The 14,681-nt window shown below is 43.4% G+C and overlaps 2 protein-coding genes across 2 annotated transcripts; both read right to left on the reverse strand.

The window, feature by feature from the left end:
• Positions 1-1,548: 1,548 nt before the first annotated feature.
• On the reverse strand, positions 1,549-5,801 carry cwc25 (CWC25 spliceosome associated protein homolog). Its single transcript, XM_069721695.1, has 9 exons — positions 5,640-5,801; positions 4,925-5,097; positions 4,591-4,827; positions 4,430-4,499; positions 4,088-4,230; positions 3,838-3,910; positions 3,235-3,440; positions 2,517-2,684; positions 1,549-2,427 (listed from the first exon to the last, which is right to left on the reverse strand). Exons 1-9 carry the CDS (start codon positions 5,655-5,657, stop codon positions 2,316-2,318), a joined length of 1,200 nt encoding a protein of 399 aa, XP_069577796.1. The 5' UTR covers positions 5,658-5,801; the 3' UTR covers positions 1,549-2,315.
• Positions 5,802-7,449: 1,648 nt separating this feature from the next.
• sp6 (Sp6 transcription factor) lies at positions 7,450-14,681 on the reverse strand. Its single transcript, XM_069721706.1, has 2 exons — positions 14,659-14,681; positions 7,450-10,584 (listed from the first exon to the last, which is right to left on the reverse strand). Exon 2 carries the CDS (start codon positions 10,460-10,462, stop codon positions 9,536-9,538), a length of 927 nt encoding a protein of 308 aa, XP_069577807.1. The 5' UTR covers positions 10,463-10,584; positions 14,659-14,681; the 3' UTR covers positions 7,450-9,535.

The following is a 14,681-nucleotide window of genomic DNA, read 5'->3' on the forward strand; positions in this document are numbered from 1 at the left end:
TTTTTGTAAGTTTTAAATAAAGACGAAGAGAAATCCGAAATATTTCAGTGAATCCAGTGAAGTTCCGGTGATGTTATGATTAACGTCGGGCGGTGCTGACGCGGTCATATTCCTCAGTTTGTTTTAATTTTATTTTAGAAGGAAAATATTCCTAAAATTAAATTCAGAATAAACCTGCGGCGGAGAGCTAAAGCTAAGCTAACTTTAGCTTTCCGGTTTTCACTGTCTTTTAAGATTTTTTTTATTTTTTTATTATTATTATTCTTCCGCATCATAAACTGTAACATCTCAGAAACGTAAAAGTAAATTATGATAACTTGTTAAGTTTACAAATCATTCTTAATATTGACGTTAGGGAGCATGCTAACGTCTATTAGCAACATTAGCTTCGCCCGCTTCTCTCGCGACCGTTCACTAATTTTAGAGACTTTTTTTTTTTTTTTTTTTCCCGGACAAACATCGAGCCCGTGATTTTTAAAACCGTGATGTTCTTACCATGGTGTCGCTGGTTATTCCTCTCCGCTGCAACCCGGTAAACTCTTGCTTCCTCCGGCGCTTTCAAGAAACGACGGGCTACTAGCTTCTCGAGAGTGACTACACGATTTAGAGAAACAAAAGATCACACAAGCGTGACTTTTCTACGTCATCGCAAGCAGCGCGAATGTGATTGGATGAGTAAAAAAAATATATATATATTCTGCGCTGTGATTGGACGACGAGAGCCGTCGTGAACTAACGCGTGGATAGTTTGGTGGAGGAGTGTTAAAGTGAAATTAAAACCGGAGGGGTTCGGGTGTTTCCGCCACTCTCACCGAGCGAGGTACGCAAACGACGATTGGTTTTTCAAACCGAGAAGTTTAAAACGAGACTCGGCCCGACTTCAGATACTTTTTATTGAACGTTAATCCCTGCTAATACGGGAAAAAAAACCAAACATATATTTATATTGTCAGTAACCACTCAATTTAATAAACAACAAATTAACCCTTCTGTTATGTTGTGTTGTTATGGGACAATTTGACCCGTTTTAGAGTTTTAAAAAATATATATATTTTAAAAAATTTGACTGGACTCAGTGTAACAGACATGTGAATGGGAAATTACTAATTTAATGTATTTGTTGTCTTCCAGACACCACAGCCTGGTTTATTATGGTACCAAATGAGGGACGAAATTTCTGAAAAGGATTCATAAGGATGCCAAGTTCAGCAAGGTAAATAATACATGTATGGTTGAGAAAAAAAACAACTTCTTTTTTTTTTTTTTTTTTTAAACATAACTGTCCCTACAGCTGGCTGCTGGTTCCAGCCCGAGTAAATCAAGATGAGAAAATCACAGGCTTTGTTTTATCAGTGTTTTGTCATAACTATTCTGTACATTTCTAGATAAATATAACCATGACAGTCCAATATCTTGTAAAACAACCAGCTGCAACCATAGCATGAAAACCCTGAATCAACATACTATCGTGAAATAATAGTATAAAAGAAATAAGTAAACAAAAACCGATAAATGCATCTATTTTTTTTTTTTAACCAAAGAAAAAAGTTTGAAATTATTTTTTTTTTTTTAAAGAAAAACAACTGCATCTTAAAAGTAAATCTTGATAAGTAAAGGATTGAAAGAAGTGATTACACTAAATATAGATCAAATTGAGATAAAGACAATGTTTATGGAAAGAAGTGTACATTCACTGGGTCAATCTGCTAATGCTGTTCCTTTTTAGTCAAATATAAACAGGATAAATGTGTCGTCACAGGACAAATACATTTAACATACTTCAGTACCAGGGTGTGGGACAAGTAATATAGAAATCCTGTCTCCGTGAATTATGAATACAAAGTCCCACTATACAAACTGAAGAAGCAGTCAATTTATGTAACCTGCACCTGCTGTTAATTATGAGGTTATTTATGATTGTAAATTCAGCAGAATCTGAAGGCTAGAGTTCCCCCAGTGATAACAGAGACTTGTTTTAAGAAGAAAAGAAAAATACGTAATGTAGCTGCAGAGTTTTTTTTTTTTATACCACTTACAGTATAAACATATATTAAAAAAACAACAAAATTTGAGATAAAACTCATTCTGTAAAACCAAAACCAAATTGTACAAAGTTTCCATCACATGAACCTTTTGAAGGGAAGTTTACGTAGATGAAAGTAGCTGAAACAGGTCGGACACGTAAAACCTTTTGTTTTTGTCCGAAATATCAATAATGTGGAATCTGCTTTTCAAAATAAAAGCCACGGGCCGGAGCCGCTATTTGGCCTCCTGACGGCTTCGTGAGTCTCTACGAGCGTCTCCGGTCAGTTCGTTCATCTCTTCATGAAGTTGTCGAGCGAGGCCGGCGTCCTCTGGATGGAGTGGATGTTCCTCTTCACTCTGTCCTCCAACGACGAGCTCGCCGCGCTCTCCAGCTTCATGTCGCTGTCGGGGAGAAAGAAGGTTGAGCGTTACGCGATTAAATCGACGATTTAACGACGAAGCGTCCCGTCATCTCTCGACGCCGAACTCACTGGATGAAGCCGGCGTGGCGCTCCTGCTTGACGTTCTGCTCCCTCTGCTTCTCCTGCTCCTCCTGCCTCTTGTACCTCCTCACGTTGTTCTCCCGGTCCTCCTCGCGTTGCTTCGCCTCGTCCATCATCTCGCGCCTCTTCCGCTCCAGCTCGTCCACCGAGAGCTTCCTAAAATTAGCCGATTTCAAGAAGACTTTATGTGACGCATTACTGTTCGAACGGTGTTTTGCGATCACCTTCAGGCAGATAATCGCATCAAAATAAATAAATGGTGTTTGAAATGCTGGCAACGTAAACGGTACCGCAATGAGACATTATAAACCTACCGGCACTAAAATGATGACTCCGGGTCGTACAGTAGGCAAAAAAAACAAAAAAAACAAAAAAGTCTTCAACATAAACTAAACCAGAATAATTCTCACTAGATTAGAAGATCAGGGGCCTGATTGGACAGTTCGGGGCTTCGGCCACGTTTAGTTTAATTCATTGGTGGCGGGAGAACTCGTGTAGCAACATATGTGGACCGGGGCACAAAACAAAACAAAGACTTGTGTTGTGGATTGTGTGCATGTGGGTGAGGATCGAGTGGGCGGTGAAGTTGTACTCAGCGTGTGAATATTATAAAAGGTGAAGTCGTGGTTCGGTTGGTGAGAGCGAGGTGATCAGGGAGGTGACGGGTTCGGGTGCAGGTGGGTGATTCTAGGAGATTCTCTCTTACTTGGACACGTTGTTCTTCTGCCGCTGGTGGCGCTCTCTCTGCGGGCTGCCGGCTCTCGGCTCCGCCTTCTTGTCTCCTCTGTGCGAGGAGGACGAGTACGAGCGGGCGTCCCGGTTGTTCCTTTGAGGCGAGCGGGATCGGCTCCTGTCGCGGCGCCCCGAGTGGTTGGACGGCGCCGAGAACTGCTGGTGTCGGCCTGCGGGGACCTGACGGGGGGAAGGAGAGGGGAGGGGAGGGGGCAAACAGAAAGGTAAACTTCACGGTGGAAAAGACAGCAGTGTGTGTGTGTGTGTGTGTGTGTGTGTGTGTGTGTGTGTGTGTGTGTGTGTGTGTGTGTGTCCTCTTCTGTGAAGAGTGTTTGGCAGCTGTTCGTCATTCCTGATGTCTTTTTCTCACGTAGAAGTAAGAATATTGTCCGAAGACGCCTCCGGTAAATATCGCCTTTTCAGCAAGTGTGCCAACATGGAGAAGCTCCGTTTTTCAATGTGAGAACACTCGAACAAAAACTAAAACTGTGACGTGGAGAAACTCTAAAAACATATTTTGGATTCAATGTGTAAAAAAAAAAAATCTATCCGACGTGAGGCTTTGCTGCTCACTGACCTGCAGGCCGTAACCTGGGATATGATGAGAGCGAGACTTGGAGTCTGTTGACGATTCATCTCGTGAGTGATACCTGAAAATATATATCGATTTTTTTTTTTTTTTTTAAGAAAGAAAGAAAAAGATCATTAAAACTGTTTATTCGACTGATAATAGTGGGAATTTAATTATAGAAAACAAAAGATCGTTGTTAACAAGTTAAGCATCACGCATTAATGTCCTAAACATTTCTACCATCTTCTTCACACACCTGTGTTTCTTCTCGTCTTCCTCGTCCGAACTCGAGCTCGAACACCTCCTCTTGTGCTTCTTCTCCTTCCTCCTCTCTTTCTTCTCCTTCTTTTCCTTCTTCCTCTTCTTTTTCTTGTCTTTCATGTCGAGATTTTGTCGCAGCTGTAAAAAAAAAAAAAAAAAAACCTCATGTTTAACCATTAATAATAATAACTCTACTGTAGGCGACTATAAACACGTGCTTTGAATTTGTATTACTTGATAACATGATGAACTAGAGACACGGCAGCACCCTTTTTTTCAGCTGTCGTCTCGTGGTAATAAAATCTCCAAATAAAGGTCATTACATGTAACTATTTACCATTTCTTTGATTTTCCTCATCTTCACTGGATTCGTCAGGACTTCTCTCTTCTTTTCTTCCTCGCGTTTCCTTCAGGACACAAATAAATCGTGAGTACGATAATTTACGACTTTTGGCAATATTTCCAAAAAACAAAAATTAAGAGGCAAGACTCGCGGACCGGATTTGAAACAGGGGGTCTTCCCTGATCTTGGCGGCCAGGTCGAGGGTGGAAGCGGGGGTGACGGGGTTGAAGATGGACCCGGGCAGGAGGCCGGTCTCGGTTGACGGGCCGCTCTCGGGCTCCTCGTACTGGTCGGTGATCTGCTTGTCGATGGGGCGCCCCATCAGGTACTCGTCCCTGGACACCTGACCGGCCGGGCCCTGGTACATCCAGTCCAGCCGGTCGTCCTTTTTTCTGTCACCGCGCAGAAGAAATACAACACGACCTTCAGACACGATCGTTTCGTTTCAAGCAACGTCCAACGTCTCCTTCTGGAGAGACACCAACTCACTTTATGGCTCCGGAAACCTCTGCGAATTTTGTCATCTCCTCTCGAGCTCGCTCCTCTTTCAGCTCTTTCTGGAGCTCCTCGATCTTCTTGCGTTCGGCCTCGAATTTCTGCTCAGCTTTCCAAACGCGCTCGATGTTTTTCATAGTCTGGGGGTGCCAGCTCTTTTTCAGGTTCTGGTAAAAGACGAGTTAAAAACATCAAGCTTCTGTAGCAGTGACAAAATATCAGGTGGTAGCAAATGACAGCAAGAGAATAAGCATCCAAGTTTCTAATGGGGACAGGTTTTTAACCACCATGGCAGGACAAACCCACTTTGATGATCCATTTATATGACCTAACAACGACATAAGCAATCTTTAACTTCTTCAGGTATATTCGGCAACGAAATTAATAAATATCAACGATATCTCATATCTCAAAATTGACTATATTATTCAGCTAGACGTACTAAAGCGAGCCAGCTTCTAACAACTTATATATGTTAAAAAATGTGAGAACAAAAGGGAGCAAGGTGAAAGTGAATGAACATTGATGAACCGAGGTTCCTAAAAAAAAAAAAAAAAAAAAAAAAAAAATCTCGTGTCCTAAAAACTCTATAAAGGAGACGAGAATTCAGAAAACATCCTTAAACTCATATTCTCTCAACGGAGTTCTGCATTATCATTTGATCTCCCCAGCGGGAGCGCGCGTCGTCAAAGGTTTAGTTTATACTCACCAGATCGCCTCCTCCCATCTTGAAATATGTTGTCTTTTCAGCCCAACAAGAAATGGAAATGAACAAATATGATCTTAACCGATAGAAGAAGAAAAAAAATAATAAGGTGGAAAGACGAAAAGTCCACCGCCAGCTAGAAAATGGAGCGACCACCGCTTGCGTGTGATGCGTTTCGCGTATTTCCTGTTTTTGCACAGTTCTACTTCCGGTATGAGCTCATGGTGCCTTCACCGGCCCGTTAAAAGCTCCGACATTACAGACCTACTTGTCCCTTCAACAAGTATTTGTCGAAAGTATTCTTTTCCTTATTTATTTATTTATTTTTTGCTATGAATTAATTGTACAAACTGTATTAAATATATCGTACGTAACCAGAATGTTCGCATTGCTGTCATGATGCCTATTAATTAATCGATTAAATTGCTTTTGACAGGGAAAATACAGCATCCTGTCCTTGAACACCACAGTCCCAGAAGCTCGTCTGAATCGTGTCTTAAAATAATTTATTAGGTGTAAAGAGGCCAATTTCACGTGGATTAGTAATAACAAAATAATCAGAAAAATAAAATAAAATCAAGTTGTTTTTTTTAACTCATTGGAATTCCAAAAACTACAACTGTTATTTTCTTAAAAACAGCTTCATAGAATATTCCAGAGTTTAATTTTTAATGATTTATATGCTCTTTATTGGCCAGCTATTTGTATCATTACTACTACTACTACTATCAACACCACCTATACTACTACTACCAATAATAACAATAGTAACAATCATATTTTTCTGGTCCATAACTTTTTGAATGCTCTTATTTTGTGTGCACAAATATCAAATCTGTTTTCTAAAAATAAAAGTCAAACGTGGATACAGCATATATATAGTTTTATTTAATAAAGGACAAAAATAGATTAAATACAAGTTATTACACCATGATATTTAACTTATTAAAAGTTTTTCAACTTGTTTTATTACATACTCCACAGCTAAAACATTTACTACAGCAATCAATTTAAACACTTGTCAATAAAAGGAAATATCATAAGGCTATCTATAAGAACATCAACAAACAATAATAATAATAATAATAGTCAATACACAATAATTGACTAAAGTTTAAGCACTGTCTTCTGTTTTTTTTATCTTCTATACATAAATACAGCAATTGGGAGCCTGCAATAATGTAAGCTCTCTAATATACAATAATCTGCCTAGCGTCTGTGATGGTTTACACGCATCCTAATAGTGTCGCTCGCACTGCTGCTACAGAACTATTGAGCATACAGTATTGATTATGAAAGTTAACTATCCAAACACAAGTAACCTAAACAATCGTTTCTCTCTCTCTCTCTCTCTCTCTCTCTCTCTCTCTCTCTCTCTCTCTCTCTCTCTCTCTCTCTCTCTCTCTCTCTCTCTCTCTCTCTCTCTCTCTCTCTCTCTCTCTCTCTCTCTCTCTCTCTCTCTCTCTCTCTCTCTCTCTCTCTCTCTCTCTCTCTCTCTCTCTCTCTCTCTCTCTCTCTCTCTCTCTCTCTCTCTCTCTCTCTCTCTCTCTCTCTCTCTCTCTCTCTCTCTCTCTCTCTCTCTCTCTCTCTCTCTCTCTCTCTCTCTCTCTCTCTCTCTCTCTCTCTCTCTCTCTCTCTCTCTCTCTCTCTCTCTCTCTCTCTCTCTCTCTCTCTCTCTCTCTCTCTCTCTCTCTCTCTCTCTCTCTCTCTCTCTCTCTCTCTCTCTCTCTCTCTCTCTCTCTCTCTCTCTCTCTCTCTCTCTCTCTCTCTCTCTCTCTCTCTCTCTCTCTCTCTCTCTTCTGCTGCTCGAGTTGCATTCATGACGGATGTTCGTTTTTAATGATTTGTCGGTGAACGTGGAAAAATTGCCGCTTCAGACGTACCACCAGCTCCTAATAAATTGTTTTGAGAGATGAGCCCTTCGCACATGCTTTGTTTTGAAAATTGGGGCAAGATCCGACATGCGAATAATGATATCCGGAGGATGTTAATGTTGTATTTATAGGACAAGCTCATATAGGCTGATATAAAGCTATTTTGGCCGTCGGCATCTTGCCAGTTCGTTTGGGAGCCATGAGTGACCGTATTTGGGGAGGAGCAAGCGGTGCACCTATTGCAGAAACCTAAAAGGACCACAAGCCTGTCAATCAAACAGACACGCCCTCTTTTTGAGGCTTATTTTCTAATTAATGACGGGATTTTTTTTTTTCAGATGGGCCGCCAGAAAATTAATAAGAAGGAGTGACTTTAGCGAATGATACCATAATAACTCGCGGAAAAACATTTCTTGACTTTGTATTTCATGAGAGAAGTTGAATGGGAGTCTATGGAGCCGGAGCATTTTCAAAACCGACCTCTAGTGGCCCTCGGTGGCATTGCATCTTAAGGCACTTCTGCATTGGCCTCATTTTCCAGACCCAGAAGCTACGAACACTTATATATACAGTTCATGGTTCCAGCTCATTATTACGTCGCTCTGTTCAGGTTTAGGTGAATATTAATTCATTTTTGGCCACTTGGGGGCAGCAGACTAAACAGTTAACATGACATATTGTGACACGTCAGCAAACAATCGCCTAATTACACATCTAACAGACCGTATTTGCAGACTTTTTTGGTCCAATATTCAGCCTCCTTTTCCATCCGTTTTGGTCTCCACCAGCGTATTAGGTAAATATCAAATTTTAAAGCTGCTGCTAAATGCTAATTGGCTCGGCGCTAGCGTTGTCTGTTTGGTCTTTGACGCCGGGAACCGAACCTGTAGTGGGTTTAACAGAAAGTTGGGTGCTGAAAACGATTTAAAGTCGAGGGGCCAGAAAACCAAAAAACTAAAAGATGCTAAAAAAAAAACTAAAAAAAACGAAAACAGCTGTGTGGAATTGTAAAGCTCTGTGGATTCATCACTAAAAGTGACCTCTTTCACATTTTACGCAGTCATTTGATCCATTTTGACCATAAAATTGTTCTTAAGTGTGGCTTTAAACCTTTGGACTTCCGGCTCTGGATTAAACGAAGCGTTGTATCTGCGGAGTTTATATTGTCGTCCAATGTCGTCGCTTTCGTTAGCACATCCCGGCAGAACCCGGGACTCATTTAACCGGGGAGCATTTCCTGTCCACGTTCTTACCTCCGTCCTCTGCGGCTCCAGTTCGTTGCGATTTTGTCCGTTTCAACGGTTTCACGTCACCGTAGTGGCTCTTAGTTTTGTCGTGTTCCACCTTGAACACCTGTTCACATTCTCCTGTTGTGTGATCACTGTCATTAATAAGGTAAATACGTTATATTTACCATTATATTAAATTATATTGTATTAGTTTATGTTATATTAGTTTATATTATATTAATTTCTACTATATTAAATCAACATAATTTTGTTGCATCACAGCAGGCTGCCATAGCACAAAATTACAGTTTAATAACACACAGTTTCATGCTCTGTACTGTCACCCATCCATTATGACTTTAAAAAGACAAACTGCTGTAATATCTTCTAGTTGGCTACACAGACGCAGTGACAGTCTGAAATTAAACCGCTCATCTCTTCCAGTTTTGCTTGATTTCATTGTAAACAAGTTACAGTCCACTTTCTGATGAACTCGTCCCAGTGTCCTGGTCTACTTGTAGCTCTAGCAGCTCCTGCAGTCGCCTCCTTTCCCTTCTTGTACTCACAGAGGAAAGTTTCATGCACAGAATCACTATAACTCCTGTTTTTCTGGGAGCCGCAACATCACGATTATCACCGATTCACAGGGCCGTGTATTTTGTTCCATCCGGCTTTCATCTGTAAAAGTCTGTCCAAACCTTTCTTCTACTCTCTATTCTAAAACTATCATGACCTCTGTGTTCGAGAGGGAACCGGGGCGGTAAAACCTTCAGAAACCTTCTGAAGGGTGGTGAAGTTAGCCGGACTGCCCCGTGACGCCGGAGACGGAGGCGTCTGACTCACATTTCAGCTTCAGCGGCGGCTCCGAGCTGTCGGCCGCCGACACGTTGGAGGGCGGCTGCGGAGCCGTCGGCGCGTCGAAGCCCTTCTCCAGCCTGCCGTCTCCGTTCGCCCGCTCCTCCCCGTGTCCCGGCGGCGACTCGTGCGTGCGCATGTGCTTGGTCAGGTGGTCGTTGCGCATGAACACTCGGGGGCACAGCGCGCAGCTGAACTTCTTGGCGCCGGTGTGCGTCTGTAGGTGGCGCTGCAGTTCATCGGAGCGCGTGAACCTCTTGCCGCAGAAGAGCCAGTTGCAGACGAACGGCCGGTCGCCGCTGTGCCATCGCAGGTGGGCCTTCAGGTGGGAGGTCTTGGCGTAGGCCTTGCCGCAGCCGGGGATGTGGCAGTTGTGCATGTGCTTCGTCCGGCCGTCGTCGGCGCTCTGGCCCATCTGCTCGGCGTGGACGCAGTTGGGGCAGCGGCACACGGCCTGGCCGGCGCCCCTGGAGGAGGAGCGCCGCTGCGGTTTGGGGCGAGCGGACACGGACGTCTCCTGAGGTTCCTCCAAGGAGAACGTTTCCTGCTGCAGCATTTCGGGCGCCAACGACTCCATCTTGAAGCCGTCCTGGGGGAAGAGGTGGGACGAGTGCGAGGCCGGGGCGTGCTGAGCCGGCGGCAGCGTGCACAGCTGAGGGTCGGAGCCGTACGGCCCCAAAGAGGTCTGCAGCCCCATGGAGCTCCCCGGACTCACCGACGGTAAGCCCACACCTTGCCCCGTCTGCAGGTCGATCCAGCTGCCCGGCTGCACATCCCTGTGAAGGTCCCACCACGACGGGATGTTCATGTCTTCTGAGCTGCCACTAGGTGGTGCTGTCCGTAGCCAGGGCTCGTACGGGTGGGCCATGAGAGCAGCTGGTGCAGGTGCAAGACTGTGGATGAGGTCAGCCGCTCCGAGTGTTGATCAGTGTCTTCTGGGTAACAACCGAGGAGATTACCACATGGTGGGAGGATGATGCAGTAAAAAACCTGCAGAGAGAAACAACGGACAAACTGTTACCTCACGAACTCAGTCTTTTCTCACATTTTTCCTTCTCCAGTGAAAATCTTGTAACTTTTTTTTAGGCTTTGAAATTACTCGACTTCAGCTGGTCCCGTGTTCGGGCCCAAATCCTCCCGTCTACAACATTTTAGATAAACCAACCGCCGAGCACACCTCCCTCATCGCCATGGATATCGCAGTTCTCACGCTGCGTGGCCGTGGAGACGGAGGGAGGGGGGTAGGCAGACGTGTCCAGGCAGAGGCCTGCCGCACGCATCCGCTGCCAGGTACTTCCCATGGAAGACGGTCAAAGAAAACAACATCCTCGGCCGTGCGCAGAGGCAGCGTCGGGGACGGGGCGGGGACGGGGGACGGGGGGACGGCGGGGGTAGAGAGAGGGAGGGACGAGAGCGAAGGAGAGTGTTGACAGGGGAGCATTTTGGTAAAGTAAGAAGTTCCAGGGAGGTATGGCTCCGGGCCAAAGCCTATTTGTACGTCTCTGAGGTTTGTGGAGATGAAACCTGGCAGACAGAAGAACCAGTTCTTTTTTTTTTTTTTTTTGTGAATCACACATGATTTACAACAACAGCCCTGCAGGCATGTTACAAAAGGGGAGAGCTGTAAAAAAAAAAACCCGCCCTGCCTCTTACACACCGGCGGCAGAAAGCATCAACAGTTGCACACAGATGGCATTCAGGAAGCCTGAGAATGGGAGTCCAACCATAACACGAGAACAATTACTTTATGGATATAATTATGGGCGCACGCTCCCAAAGCGGCATCCTGTCCCCAGCACGCTCCAGGAATGTACACTCGCCCGCGTCATGGCGGGCGAGCCGGCGCGGGGGGGGGGGGGGGCTCCGATTTTCAGGTGACAGGAAACTTGTTAAAGTCGAACGAGGCTGTGGAAATTTTACGGCGAGAAGCTACCGGCCTCTAAGACTGGCGCTCGGCTCCAAACAGGTCCAACAAAGTCTTGTTGACGTCCAGCAAACAAACAAACAAAAAAAAAAAAAACGCCGACGTCGACAATTATCTTTACGGCAGGAAACTGTAAAGCAGTCTGAGGCTTTACGGAGGCCCGTATCTCAGCCTCGAGATCCGATAACCCGACCCGCGCGAGACCGTCCGGGAAGAAGAAGTCGACCTACAAACCCGTCCGACAGCCGGGGCAGGAAGCTGGTGCGCGAGGTTCAGCGACTTCACAGACTGACAGTGAAGGATCTTCTCGGTAGATTCCAATTTGTTGAGTCAATACAGCTCAAACCGAGAGGATTACACTTCCTCCTCAAACGTTGATTCGAAGCCGCTCGGAGATGCTCCCTAGACCCCAATGAAATCGTAAAGCAATTAGTTCGGAATTCCCTAATGAAAGGTCCGGTGTTAAAGGTCAAGCTGATTTATTTCACGTCGGCCCGCAGCCAGAAAAAAGAAAAACCCCGTCTGCTCTGTAATTTTTTGAGAATGCGACTCAGACGCATGGCGGGATGGTCCCCCTCCTCCCCGCCGACGCTCTTACTGACAGAACCGTAAACAAACCGAGACAGCATCCTTCTCCTCCTCCTCTTTCTCCTTCTCCTCCTCCTCCTCCTCTTTCTCCTCCTCCTCCTCCTCCGCTCGCCCAAAAGTGCTGGGAGCGCTCCGAGCTCCTCGGGGAAACAGCTGGCATGGTGGGGGGAGGAGGAGGAGGAGGAGGAGAAGGAGGAGGAGGATGGTACAGAGCAATGACAGCACTCTGGTCATAAAACCTGCCCGACCAAGACCCAGCACAGCCCCCGGTTTACAAGTCTGAGAAGGAGGCCCGACGAAGGGGCGACGAGGAGGGAACGTCTCAAAACTTCGTCTCTCTACCGGTGCTTGATTTATATGAGCGCGCTCCTCCTGAGTTTGAGCTACATTCTTCTTTTAATCCTCTAAATATTTGGGATTTGAAAACCCGAGAAGTTAAGTTTAAGATTTTAAGTCGGTTTTCTTCAGGAATCTACAGGTCCAATTGAATTTTCAGTCTGTCGTCCTTTCTCATCCCAGATGTAAATGGTTGTCTTTTCTGTGGACACTTCAGAAAGACCAGTTTGGGTCAAACGGCACCAACGAGTAGTTTGTGTTGACCTGCTCGGGGGGGGGGGGGTGCCAGGCGGCTGGAGATGAGCAGGTGTAACGTGATGAACTTTAAACTCATTTCCCTCCGAATCTAATTGTTTATGTCAACTTTGTGCAAAAACATGTTAAAACAAACATTTAAAAAAACAATTTCAAAAAATCCTGATGCTGATTTTGAAACCATTTACACACCCGAGTGGAGGATTAAATTTGAGCTCGAGAGGTTTGGCTAATCTCTGCTAATCTGCTCCTCTGTGATGAGGTGGGTAGTTTAGATACGGATGACAGCTTCACATCCGGAGTGATTTAAGAGTTCGGTGTGACACTGATTTATACCCAGCTCCATAAAATTCATGTTTTAATCGAACGTACACAGCAGTCCTGGAGACAAACGCTTTAGACGCAAGGCAGCAGAAATGCTGATATGAAGAGTTTTCAGACGCCGTTCGAGGAGCGACAACCGGGCTGCAGTTCTGAGTCTCTTCAGTCACACGCTGTCTTTTCAGCAGAAACTCCTCTGGACCAAGTTTTATTTGTGGTTTTAAGTTTGAATGGACAAACAGCCGTGCAGACAGTTTTTTCACGCGACTGAATCTTTAGAAAAGCAGCTTCTGGTCTCCTGGTCTGTAAAAACATCAAAATGTAACCGTCAAGACACAAACATACTGTGTCGGAAAGTTACTGAGAACATTTATTTCAATGCTTAAGTACAATTTTCATTGACTTTCTTCCATTTTATGCATCTTTTGTACTTTTACGTATAAAAAAAAAAGCAGTGTATAAAATATAAAGCACTGTTGTACAGTAAATTACCCAACAGTAGATAAAATACCTTTAACTAACACCACGTACATCATTTAAAACGTTAAAATACCACTTACATTAATAAAAATTCAATAATATGACAGACCGTTCTTTGTGTTGATGCTTTGGTTTTTGCGAGTTTAGGTTCATTTTGTTGCTAATTGTTCTTCTTGTGTAAAATTTGAGTACTGTGTTGTACGGCTACTTTTAGTGGAGGAAAAAACGTCATTTAAAATACCGTTTCTGAGTAAAACTCATCCCTATACAAAATGATTTAATAAAAACTGGAGTTGCAGATTAGTGTGAAAAGAATCATATTAATGGGTGTTATCATTTTTTATTTTTTTTTAAAGTGTAATAACAGTTTGCCCTTAATACACAAATAATCTTTGAATTTTAATTTGAAATCTTCTTCCATTTGAATTTACTGCATTAAATCTTCAATTTCTCTCCATTTTTTACTGAATGTCGGATTGTACGTACTTCGGGACATTAAATAATCATAGCTTTCCACTTTATATGTAATTTTTATAGAAAAAGATAAGACATTAAAACTGAATATAAAACGTTCACACCAGATAGTTTTTGATTTTATTTCCCTCAAATTTGTTCAGTGAAATATAATTTAAACAAATATTTAAAGATAGAAAATCTGCTTAATTATCTATAATTAAGGAAATAAACATTACAGCATCACATTGAAACTCCCCATGTCACACGTGCAGTTTATTTCCCACTGCAAAAAAAAAAAAAGTTCATTTTGATGTTTTTATAACAGAAAACGGTGCTGTTATACTCTTATACTGCATCTACATTCATCTTTTATTTACTACGTGACTTAACCGGAACTTTTTTTGACCCAATCAGAGCTTCAAACAGAACAATAAGTGAAAATATTCCAGTTAACTCCCCGGTTTTGTCCATTTTTAGTGTCTTGTCTCCACGTTGAAGCAGTTTTAGCGCGTGTTGAGTTTACTGAAGCTTTTTTTTTTTTCTTTTGTCTCCTTTTATGTTTTGAATTTTCTCACAGAAATCTGTCGCTCTCCGTAGCTGACAGGAAGTCTTTACACTTTAATTTATGATTGATAAAGTGTGTTTCCGGTGATAAAGATAACATAAAGAGATACGGGAACAGAAAATGCAAACTCCGGAGTTACCTGTCCGTCCTTGGAGCTGCTGC

This window comes from Brachyistius frenatus, unplaced genomic scaffold, assembly GCF_029030835.1.
Source record: "Brachyistius frenatus isolate BFR_SWC_R1_liver_20210118 unplaced genomic scaffold, ASM2903083v1 Contig_271, whole genome shotgun sequence".
Classification (NCBI taxonomy): domain Eukaryota; kingdom Metazoa; phylum Chordata; class Actinopteri; family Embiotocidae; genus Brachyistius; species Brachyistius frenatus.

Bases quoted from the DNA above. Each gene is read 5' to 3' on its own strand.
- sp6 (XM_069721706.1), bottom strand. From the start codon at position 10,462: ATGGCCCACCCGTACGAGCCCTGGCTACGGACAGCACCACCTAGTGGC.
- cwc25 (XM_069721695.1), bottom strand. The intron at 3,441-3,837 runs GTCAGTGAGCAG...TCCCCCCGTCAG, and splicing joins TCCCAGGTTACGGCCTGCAG to GTCCCCGCAGGCCGACACCA. The intron at 2,685-3,234 runs GTAAGAGAGAAT...GGCTAATTTTAG, and splicing joins CAGAAGAACAACGTGTCCAA to GAAGCTCTCGGTGGACGAGC.